The sequence below is a fragment of the Dendrobates tinctorius genome, unplaced genomic scaffold (assembly GCF_039654945.1).
Source record: "Dendrobates tinctorius isolate UK_male_01 unplaced genomic scaffold, ASM3965494v1 ptg000070l, whole genome shotgun sequence".
In the NCBI taxonomy this organism is placed as follows: domain Eukaryota; kingdom Metazoa; phylum Chordata; class Amphibia; order Anura; family Dendrobatidae; genus Dendrobates; species Dendrobates tinctorius.
The window spans coordinates 41,224,644-41,236,542 of NW_027361738.1; the positions used below are offsets into that span (position 1 = coordinate 41,224,644).

General features: G+C 41.6%; 1 protein-coding gene across 1 annotated transcript in view; it reads left to right on the forward strand.

The window, feature by feature from the left end:
• The window catches only part of RNF32 (ring finger protein 32), a 69,911-nt gene extending 65,593 nt beyond the window's left edge, over window positions 1-4,318 (forward strand). Inside the window, exon 9 of the mRNA XM_073581595.1 lies at window positions 3,976-4,318. Coding sequence (XP_073437696.1) covers window positions 3,976-4,197 — 222 coding nt within the window. The 3' untranslated portion in view covers window positions 4,198-4,318. The remainder of the gene's footprint in view (window positions 1-3,975) is intronic.
• Window positions 4,319-11,899: the final 7,581 nt, after the last annotated feature.

Consider the following 11,899-nt stretch of genomic DNA (forward strand, 5'->3'; position numbering starts at 1 on the left):
CTTTGCTGCCTCTGGCACTGGACTGCTTGACCGTTTGCATAGCATTATGAAGTCTGAAGACTACCAACAAATTTTGCAGCATAATGTAGGGCCCAGTGTGAGAAAGCTGGGTCTCCCTCAGAGGTCATGGGTCAGCAGGACAATGACCCAAAACACACTTCAAAAAGCACTAGAAAATGGTTTGAGAGAAAGCACTGGAGACTTCTAATGTGGCCAGCAATGAGTCTAGACCTGAATCCCATAGCACACCTGTGGAGAGATCTAAAAATGGCAGTTTGGAGAAGGCACCCTTCAAATATCAGGGACCTGGAGCAGTTTGCCAAATAAGAAAGGTCTAAAATTCCAGCAGAGCATTGTAAGAAACTCATTGATGGTTACCGGAAACGGTTGGAAGCAGTTATTTTGGCTAAAGGTTGTGCAACCAAGTATTAGGCTGAGGGTGGCAATACTTTTTGTCTGGCCCATTTTTGGCGTTTTGTGTGAAATGATCAATGTTTTGCTTCATTCTCTTTTGTGTTTTTTCATTTAAGACAAATTAAATGAAGATCATAATACCAAAGAATTTGTGATTGCAATCATTTTCAGGAAGAAACTGAGTATTATCTGACAGAATTGCAGGGGTGTCAATACTTTTGGCCACAACTGTAGCTATCTTTATTCCAACAATTTGAAAAGGTAGACCTATATCCAAAATTGTATATTCTTTTTCTATGCATTTCAGACTGCAGCTCAGTTCTTATTCACAGATAGTGATGAGCGGGCATGCTCAGGTGCTAACCAAGTGTCTCCGGCGTGCTTGAATAATGCGTCCGAGTCCCCGCAGCTGCATGTCTCACAGCTGTTTGACAAAAGCAACACATAGTAGGAATGACTAACAAACAGGAAATCTCTGCATGTGTTGCTGCTGTCGAACAGCCATGAGACATGCAGCCACGGTGTTGGCAGCGGATTATTCAGGATACTCTCCAAGCATGTGACAACAGAGCTTCTTTATTCAGGAACAATATATGATATGCTTAATAGATCAGGAATAAATCATTTATGTGTCTCTATCTGTGCAGAATCTAGAGCAGGCTGCTTCTATCATACACAGGAAAACAGTCACATGCTCTCCCTGTGTGAGCATTGTAAGGTAGCGCCTATTGTTTGTGTTGGGGGACACTCACTTGGCAGCCAATTAATAGGGTCCAGCACGGGGTTTTCCATATATATATATATATATATATATATATATATATATATATATATATATATATATATATATATAGTCCATACGGTTAATTGTTACACAGCATAAATCACAGAAGCATGAAGAAAAGGTCACAGTCTTACATCAGACCAAACGAATGTTCATAACAGAGCTCCGCTCTCTTAGCCCTGTGGTCACACAGGCTGTGCTTTGTCCAGCAAACAGGCTCTACAGCCTCAGTTATTTCCCCCTGTCCGGGGTTACCTCTTAGTTGCTTCTCATTCAGGACGTCCGTTCCCTCCTGGGGACTGTCCAACACACACAGGCCAATATACACAGGCCTCACCAGGTCCGCGGCCTCAGCATGTGCTCTTCAGGGAGGCAGCAGACCTTCCAGCACCTAGTTCTTCCGGGACCTTCCACATGGCCCAATCAGATCCATTCACTTTCTCATGTGACCTACCCTGGTCACCTTATATGGTCCGTAGCCACACCCACAGGTGAGATATGGATCACATGGCTATGACCTCATTGCAGGTCCTTTCCAGACACCCAGCCATACACACACATATACAGGTTTTACTATGGGCGTTCAGACACACGTCCCTGGGTGGGATTGTAGGTGACTGTTTCCACCCATCTCACCAAGGCACCTGGAAGCTTCCTATTGTAAGCAGAAACCATCAGCAGAATATCTGCTGATTAATACCGGATCCAGCTTCCATCCCAGGGCCACCCACCCTGAGATACATATCGGTCAATTAACATCCTGCCGTTCATCCTTTCTCCATTACAATAATGGAGATGCCTGTATGCATGTCCTTGGACGCCCACACAGCGCCCCCTAACTGTCACAGGGGTCACTGCACCACAGCCTCTAGGAATTTTTTTTTTTTTGTTCTAACTTTATAAACCGCATACAAATCTAGCAACTAAACACTCATAGACAGGAATGGAGTTGTTGCACCAAACATATTCCAACACGCAGAAAATCAAACATATTATTCAAGCACGTCGAAGACTCGATTAGCACCCGACCATGCCCAGATAACTCCTTGTCCGAGCACGTTCGCTCATCTCTAATAATGAACTATTATGTTATCTGTGAATAAGGACTGAGCTGCAGTCTGAAACGCATAGGAAAGAATATGCAATTTGGATATGCATGAGCAGGTCTACCTTTTAAACTTGTTGGAATAGAGTCCTATTTTATCCGGAGCACTGCTGGAGGACTCTTTTTTTTTTTTTTTTTTTTTTTTTTAACAATGTGACATACACTTTAAAAGTAATAAGGACACTTGGACATGTGCTCACTCATTACAGGGGTTGAATGAGGTTAGAAAAGGTTAAGCTTTTTTTTTTTCCTTCAGATATGCGCCACCCTTGTTTATTGGCTGTGTCTGGTATTGCAGCTCAGCCCTATTTAAGTTAGAGGGCGTGGGCTGCATTACCAGACATTGTCCTTTGGAAGAGTGCCACTTTTTAAAGACACATTTTTCTAATATAAGGCTAAGTGCACACGTACTTTTTTGCCCTGCGGATTTTTCCACGCAGAATTAAAAAAATCCATAGGTCAAATAACCTGCATTTTTCCTGCGGATTTCTTCCTTTTTTCTTGCGGTTTTCCCCTGCGGATTTGGAGAATGGAGCAGGTGGAAAACCGCACAAAAGAAGTGACATGCTGCATATTTTGAACCACAAGAAAACCGTGCGGAAAAATCTGCAGCGTCTGCACAGCGTTTTTTTTTTTTCTATAGATTAACATGCTACTGTAAATCACAACGCGGATATGCAGCGTTTCTGCGCGGTAAAATCCGCTGCGGATCCGCTGGAAATCTGCATCGTGTGCACACGGTGCAGATTCTGTGCAGTTCTGCAGCAGATTTGGCCCTGCAGAACTGCAAGTGATGTACAGTACCATTTAAAGCTATGTAAAACAAAAAACGCTGTGCACATGCTGCAGATTTTTCCGCCCAGATTTGGTGCAGATTTAAAACTGCAGCATGTCACTTCTTTTGTGCAGTTCTGCAGCAGTTTTTCATCTGCTCCATTATAGAAATCTGCAGGTGAAAACTGCAGGGGAAATCCAAACAAAAACTGCACTAAACCTGCAGGTAAAACGCAGGTCATTTTACCTGCAGATTTAGCAAAATCTGCACGGAAAATTCCACAGCAGAATCCGCACCGTGTGCACATAGCCTAATACTGTTAAATGCCACCTTGTTTGAACTGTACTTTTTTTTTTTTTTTTTTTTTTTTTTTTCCATAAACGGAGGTCTTATGTTAAAGGTAACTTTTCACCAAGAAAACACAGTCCATTCTGCAGGCAGCATCTTATAGAGCAGGGAGGAGCTGAGTGGATTGATATATAATTTTGTGAGAAAAAGACTCACTCATTTCATCATTTAATCCTCATCTTTCTGGGATTTTCAGTCCCGTGTGCTGCCCTGTCAGTGATTGATAGCTATTTTTGTCAACATACATAGGAAGCTGTCATTCTCTAATAGGACCGCACACTGGACTGAAAATCCCAGAAAGAGCAGAGGATTAAATGATAAAATACCATGTTACACTGAATCTATTCTCACAAAATTATATATTAGCCTGCTCCGCTCTCCCTGCTCTATAACATTGTGCCTGCAGAATGGACTGCCGTTTCATGGTGATAGGTTCCCTTTAAGGCATGCTGACATTTAGGACCCAAAGTAAGAAAAGAAAAAGGACATTATTGCTGTACAATGATTGGGGAAGAGAGTATGTTATACCCTGTGTATGTTTTCATCTAGGCTGTTCGGCAGGAAATATTGGACTGTCCCATATGTATTATGCCGCTGTCTCCAAATAACGAAGAGTACCGAAGCCTGTCTAACCGCCCGACTGTCCTTCTGTCTTGCTCCCATGTGTTTCATAATACTTGTCTTCAGGCATTTGAAGAGTTTTCCTTGGGGGAACGTCTTGTTTGCCCTTTGTGTCGTTCTCCATACCAAAAGAAAATTTTCTCCTGTTGATACTTTGCATGACAGTGACACAACGATGTTTTATATGTTGGTGAAATGAAGACTGACAGTTTTGTTGATCAATTTAAAATTGGGAAAAACCCATGTAGCAGAAACTAGAGAATCTGTTTTACACTTTTTACCAGTGAATAGGAACATCGGAACGCCCCACATACGCCTTAAAAGGGTTGTTCAGGATGAGACATTTCCCCCCTTCATGAAGATACTATCAAATACTGCTGCTGGATAGCGGTAACTCATCTCTGATCCCCCTTTTCTTACCCTGGACAGGCCCGGTAAGATCTCATTCAGACATCCGTGTGCACAAACGTCTTTGTGTTTTTCTCGGCTAGAACCCATTACACTCTATGGGGCTGTTCATGTAAGGTTTTTTTATTGCTGACATTGTGTCGTGAAAAACATCTTGGAGACATTTGAATTTTTTACCAGCAGCATACGGTAAATGAAAACTACCACCTCAAGCCTATAGGTCCGCAATTAACATTGCAATGGATTGGAGAAGCTCTGTAATATATTTATCCTTATGTGGAAAACTGCACCGATTGTGAAAACTGACCAAACACTGATGACGCGTACTACTATTTTGCATACATGGAAAAATACAAACATCTGATTGAGGCCTAATGGACACTTCTTAAAGGGAATCTGTCACCCCTTTTTTGAGATAACATATAATGATATCATTCAACTGTGTGTCACATAAGGATTCTCTTAGCATTTTTGCTTCCCCCTGACCCCGCACCTTTCGTGCATAAATGCCTTTTTTTTTTATATCGGTTCAGATGTATGTAACTGCCCCTGTCCGGTCTGCTGGGCGGGGCTTATTCACCTGCTCCCCCCCCCGTCTTGCTCTACGCATTTCTTCTTGTGTAGAGCAAAAAAGGGAGGGGGGAGCAGGTGAATAAGCCCCGCCCATTGGACCGGACAGCGGCAGTTTACATACGTCTGAACCGATATAAAAAAGGTATTTATGCATGAAAGGTGCTTCTTTATTTTCCACACTTTTTTCCTGACCATAATAACTCTGGAACGCTTCAACATATCCCACAGAGACTGTTTTTCATGACATATTGTACTTCATGATAGTGGTAAAATTTCTTTGGTATGGCTTGTGTTTATTTGTAAAAAAAAATTTGCTAAATTTTCACCAAGCTTTTAATTGGTATGCCCTTAAATCAGAGTTATATTACACAAAATAGTTAATAAAGAACATTTCCCACATGTCTACTTTACATCTGCACAATTTTTGGAAAGATTTTTTTTTTTGTTGGGAAGTTACAAGGGGGCAATTTTTCCTGATCATTGAGATACCCCATACAGTATGTGGGGGAAAACCACTGTTTTGGCGCACGGCAGGGCTTGGAAGGGAAGGAGCACCATTTGACTTTCTGAATATAACATTTGCTGGAATAATTAGCGGAAGCCATGTCGCGTTTGGAGAGCCCCTGTATGCCCTAAACAGTGGAAACTCCCCACAAGTGACACCATTTTGGAAACTAGACCACTCAGGGAACTTATCTAGATGTGTGGTGAGCACCTTGAAGCCCCACGTGCTTAACAGAAACGTACAACATTGGAGCCATAAAAATAAAAATTTTCCCCACTGTTTTTTTTTTTTTTTTAGCTCCAAATTTTGCATTTTAAGAAGGGTAACAGGAGAAATTTCACCAACTTGTTCAATTTCTTCCAAGAATATATGGGGGGGAACAACTGTTCAACCACATGGCAGGGCTTGGAAAGGAAGGAGCGCCATTTGACTTTTTGTAAGCAAAATTTGCTGAAATTAGCAAAAGTCATGTTGCGTTTGGAGAGGCCCTGATGTGCGTAAACAGTGGAAACTCCACAAAAGTGACACCATTTTGGATGCTAAATCACACTGAGGCTCAGAAGGGAGGGAGGTATTTAGATTTGGGAGGGCAGAATTCGCTGGATTTCTTTTGGGGGTGAGGAGCCATTTTGCTTTTTCAGAGCCTTTGTACTACCAGTAACGTGGAAGCCCCCTATATATCCATTGACAGGTGATCTGATTGGAGACTTGTTTTTGTGGATTGATTTGAAGCTTTTGTTAGGAATATTTTACCTAGCGTGTTTGATCACATTTATCCAGCGCTCTATGCTGAGCACTTACTTTGGGGTTTCCATCTAAATCTCCGAGTGACGTGATTCAGATGAAATTGAGGGATCCACTCGCTATAACGAGGCAGCAGAGTTACTCTGGACTCCGCCTGGCATCTTTTCAGCATTATATTTCTTTTCAGAGGTGCACAAAACTGTGGGCCGACAGCACTTTTATGCACGCCTAAAAAGACAGACACCGCCGGATCACAGGTCAGATGGCATCCTCCTCCATCTGCCTCATTATAGTGAATTTTCCGCCAGAGGTTCCATCTGAATCACGTATGTGTTCAGCACAGGATAAGTGTGAGGCGAGCCATACTGGGATCTTTGGGAGGCAGATTGGACAAATCAACAGTAAGTGAAGAATTGGTTTTATTTATTTTTTGATGTCGTTCTTCGTGCAGTATACATGATTAGACTACTTTATGCTTCGGACAAGTGCGATTACAGCGATACCAGATTAACCCCTTCCTGACATCAGACGTACTATCTCGTCCATGGGACCCAGGCCCCTATGCCCATGGACGGGATAGTACGTCTTGCGCGATCAGCGGCACCCACGTGGTGAGCACCGCTGATCGCGGCCGGGTGTCAGTTATCACAGCTGACACCCGGCACAATGTGTCAGGGGCGGTCACGGACAGCCCCCGACACGTTAACCCCTTGCACACCGCGATCAAACATGATCGCGGTGTACCAGGGGTTAAAGGGAAGCATCGGCAGGGAGGGGGCTCCCTCCATGCTTCCCTGAGCCCCCCACGGCAGCGCAATGTGCAGCGCTGCTGCGGAGGGCTCCTTTCCTGCAGGCCCCCGAATCCAAGATGGCTACGGGGGCCTGCAGGGAGCTGGCTTCCTCAGTGCCTGCAAAGCGCAGGCATGAGGAAGTCTGCAGTAGTGCCTGTGACAGATCGCTGATCTGTCACAGTGATCTGTGATGTGACAGATCAGCAATCTGTCACAGGACAGTGATGTCCCACCTGGGACTATGTAATAAAGTTAAAAAAATAATAAAAGTGTTAAAATAATTTTAAATAAATCGCCAAATAAATTAGAAAAAAAAAATATTCCCCCAATAAATCCATTTTTTGGAAATAAAAAAAAAATACACATATTGGGTATCGCCGCGTCCGTAACGACCCGCCCTATAAAACTGTCCCATTAGTTAACCCCTTTAGCGAACCCCTTAAATAAAAATAAAAAACGAAGCAAAAAATGATTTATCATACCGCCAAACAAAAAGTGTAATAATGCGCGATCAAAAAGACGCATATAAATATCCATGGTACCGCTGAAAACGTCATCTTGTCCCGCAAAAAAGAGGCGCCATACAGCATCATGAGCGAAAAAATAAAAAAGTTATAGCTCGCAGAATAAAGCGATGCAAAAATAATTATTTTTTATATAAAATAGTTTTCATTGCATAAAAGCGCCAAAACATAAAAAAGACCTAAATGAGGTATCGCTGTAACCGTACTGACCTGAAGAATAAAACCGCTTTATCAATTTTACCGCACGCGGAACGGTGTAAACGCACCCCCCCCAAAAGAAATTCATGAAACGCTGGTTTTTGTTCATTCTGCGTCCCAAAAATCGGAATAAAAAGCGATCAAAAAATGTCACGTGCCCGAAAATGGTACCAATAAAAATGTCAACTCGTCCCGCAAAAAATAAGACCTCACATGACACGGTGGGTCAAAATACAGAAAAATTATAGCTCTCAATATGTGGTGATGCAAAAACTATTTTTACAATAAAAAGCGTCTTTTAGCGTGCGACAGCTGCCAAAAATAAAAACCCACTATAAATAGTAAATCAAACCCCCCGTTATCACCCCCTTAGTTAGGGAAAAATAATAAAATAAAAAAAATGTATTTCCATTTTCCCATTAGGGCTAGGGCTGACATTAGGGTTAGGGGTGTGTTGGGGTTTGGGTTGGAGTTAGAATTGGGGGTTTCCACTGTTTGGGCACATCAGGGGCTCTCCAAATGCAACATGGCGTCTGATCTCAATTCCAGCCAATTCTGAGTTGAAAAAGTCAAATGGTGCTCCTTCCCTTCCAACCAAGCTCTGCCATGTGCCCAAACAGTGTTTTGCCCCCGCATGTAGGGTATCGGCCTACTCAGGACAAATTGCAAAACAATTTTTGTGGTCCAATTTCTCCTGTTACCCTTAGGAAAATAAAAAATTGGGGGCAAAAATATCATTTTTGTGGAAAAAAATGATTTTTATTTTCACGTCCGAGCGTTATAAACTTCTGTGAAGCACTTGGGGGTTCAAAGTGCTCACCACACATCTAGATAAGTTCCGTGGGGGGTCTAGTGTCCAAAATGGGGTCATTTGTGGGGGGTTTCAATAGTTTAGGTACATCAGGGGATCTCCAAACGCACATGACACCCGCAGACCATTCCATCAAAGTCTGCATTCCAAAACGTCACTACTTCCCATCCGAGCCCCGACGTGTGTCCATACAGTAGTTTTCTCCCACATATGGGGTATCAACATACTCAGGACAAATTGGACAACTTTTGGGGTCCAATTTCTCCTGGTACCCTTGGGAAAATAAAAAAAAATGGTGACTAAAAGATCATGTTTGTGGAAAAAATAAAAAATTTTTATTTTCACGCCCGGGCGTTATAAACTTCTGTGAAGCACTGGGGGGTTCAAAGTGCTCACCACACATCTAGATAAGTTCCTTGGGGGGTCTAGTTTACAAAATGGTGTCATTTGTGGGGGGTTTCCACTGTTTTGGTACATCAGGGGTTTTCCAATCGCGACATGGTGTCCGATGTCAATTCCAGCCAAAAACGTCAAATGGCGCTGCTTCCCTTCCGAGCTCTGCCATGCGCCCAAATAGTGGTTTACCCTCACATGTGGGGTATCAGCGTACTCAGGTCAAATTTCACTAACTTTTAGGGTCCTGTTACCCTTGGAAAAATAAGAATTGATGGTGAAAAGATCATTTTTGTGGAAAAAATATTTTTTAATTGTACGGCTGTATGTTATAAACTTCTGTGAAGCCCTTGTGGGTTCAAAGTTCTCACCACACATCTAGATAAGTTCCTTAGGGGGTCTAGTTTCCAAAATGGTGTCATTTGTGGGGGGTTTCCACTGTTTTGGTACATCAGGGGTTTTCCAATCGCGACATGGTGTCCGATCTCAATTCCAGCCAAAAACGTCAAATGGCGCTGCTTCCCTTCCGAGCTCTGCCATGCGCCCAAATAGTGGCGTATTCAGGACAAATTGCACATTAACTTTTAGCGTCCTGTTACCCTTGGGAAAATTTATATTGGGGTGAAAAGCTCATTTTTGTGGAAAAAATGATTTTTTAATTGTACCGCTGTACATTATAAACTTCTGTGAAGCTCTTGTGGGTTCAAAGTTCTCACCACATATCTAGATAAGTTCCTTGGGGGGTCTAGTTTCCAAAATGGGGTCACTTGTAGGGGGTTTCCACTGTTTAGGTACATCAGGGACTCTCCAAACGTGACATGGCGTCCGATCTGAATTCCAGCCAATTTTGCATTGAAAAAGTCAAACGGCGCTCCTTCCATTCTGAACTCTGCCATGCGCCGAAACAGTCGTTCCCCCCCCCCCCCCCACATATCAGGTATCAGCGTACTCAGGACAAATTGCACAATAACTTTTGCAGTCCAATTTCTCCTGTTACCCTTGGTAAAATAAAAAAAATTGAACGTGAAGTATTTTTTTTGTGAAAATAAGTTAGATATTCATTTTTTTTTAAATATTCAAAAAAATTCCTGTGATGCACCTAAAGGGTTAATAAACTTCTTGAATGTGGTTTTGAGCACCTTAAGGGGTGCAGTTTTTAGAGTGGTGTCACTTTTGGGTATTTTCTATCATATAGACCCCTCAAAGTGGCTTCAAATGTGATGTGGTCCGTAAAAATATAATGGTGTTGCAAAAATGAGAAATCGCTGGTCAATTTTTAACCCTTAACTTCCTAACAAAAAAAAATTTTGGTTCCAAAATTGTACTGATGTAAAGTAAACATGTGGGAAATGTTAGTTATCAAGTTTTTTGTGTGCCATATCTCTGTGATTTAAGGGCATAAAAATTCAAAGTTGGAAAATTGCGACATTTTTGCCAAATTTCCGTTTTTCTCACAAATAAATGCAAGTTATTTGAATGAAATTTTACCACTAACATGAAGTACAATATATCACGAGAAAACAATGTCAGAATAACCGGGATCCATGGAAGAGTTTGAGTTATGACCTCATAAATGGACAGTGGTCAGAATTGAAAAATTGGCCCGGTCATGAACGTGCAAACCACCCTTGGGGGTGAAGGGGTTAATGTTTTTATGTGTGACTGCTGTTACACAGTAAGGCCTCTTTCACACTTCAGTTTTTTGCATCAGTCACAATCCGCCAAAAGGACAGATGGCGGATCCGTTTTAGTACTGATGACAACGGATGGCACCCGTCCGTTTTTTTGACGGATCCGACAAAAGAAGAATTTTAAAGGAATTGCAGACTAGAGAGATTATTTTTGTCTGGCACCCAGAAAGAATTTCGGGTTAAATGAGTGTCTGGAGGATCCGCCACAGAAAAAAAAAACCTTGCAAGCTCCGTTTTCAAATCTTTGAGGATGGTAACGGGCAGGAACTTTTGGCGGATCCGCAAAAAAAACGGATGCAACGGACGGCAATCCGCCAATAATGGAAGTCAATGGGGAAAAAAACGGATCTCAAAAGAAAATTGCGGATCCGTTTTTTTCAAAACCTGGCGGATTGTGACTGATTGTAAAAAAAAAAAAAAGTGTGAAAGAGGCCTAAGACTTTTATTTTTTCTTCAAAAACAAGTTTTTGCATCGCCAGATTTTGACAGCTATAATTTTTCCACATTTCAGCCAAGAGTCATGTGAGAGTCTGTTTTTTTGAAGGATGAGTCCATGTTTTTATTGGTACCTTTTTTTGGGCACGACATTTTTTGATCGCTTTCTATTCCAATTTTTGGTAGGCAGAATGAACAAAAAATGATTCAGGAATTGTTTTTTTTGGATTTTTTTATGCCGTTTCACGTGTGGTATAATTGATAAGGTACCTTTATTTTTTTGGATCAGTACAATTACAGCGATAGCACATTTATATAGTTTTGTATTTTGGTGCTTTTACACAATAAAAACTTAAAGAAAATTTTTTTTTGCATCGCTTTATTGTGAGAGCTATAACTTTATTTTTCTGGTGATGGATGTGTATGGTGGCTTGGTTTTTGTGGGTCAAGATGACGTTTTCAGCGGTACTTTTTTTTTATATATATTAGTCTTTAATGCATTTTATTCCACTTTTTGTTGGGAGGTATGATGAAAATACATAATTTTTTGTGGTGTTCACTAAACGGGTTAACTGGTGGGACAGTCTTATAAGTCGGATCATTCCGGATATACCAAATGTGTACTTTTGTTTAGCTTTTTTTTCATATACATATGTGTGTGTAATCATAATCTTCCGTCATAATTAGAAAATCCTAACTTCTCTTTAAGCCAGAGATCGTTCAGATTTAACCTTCCTTTTGGAGGGACAGAAAGAAAAAAACCCTCATAAACCAGAGAA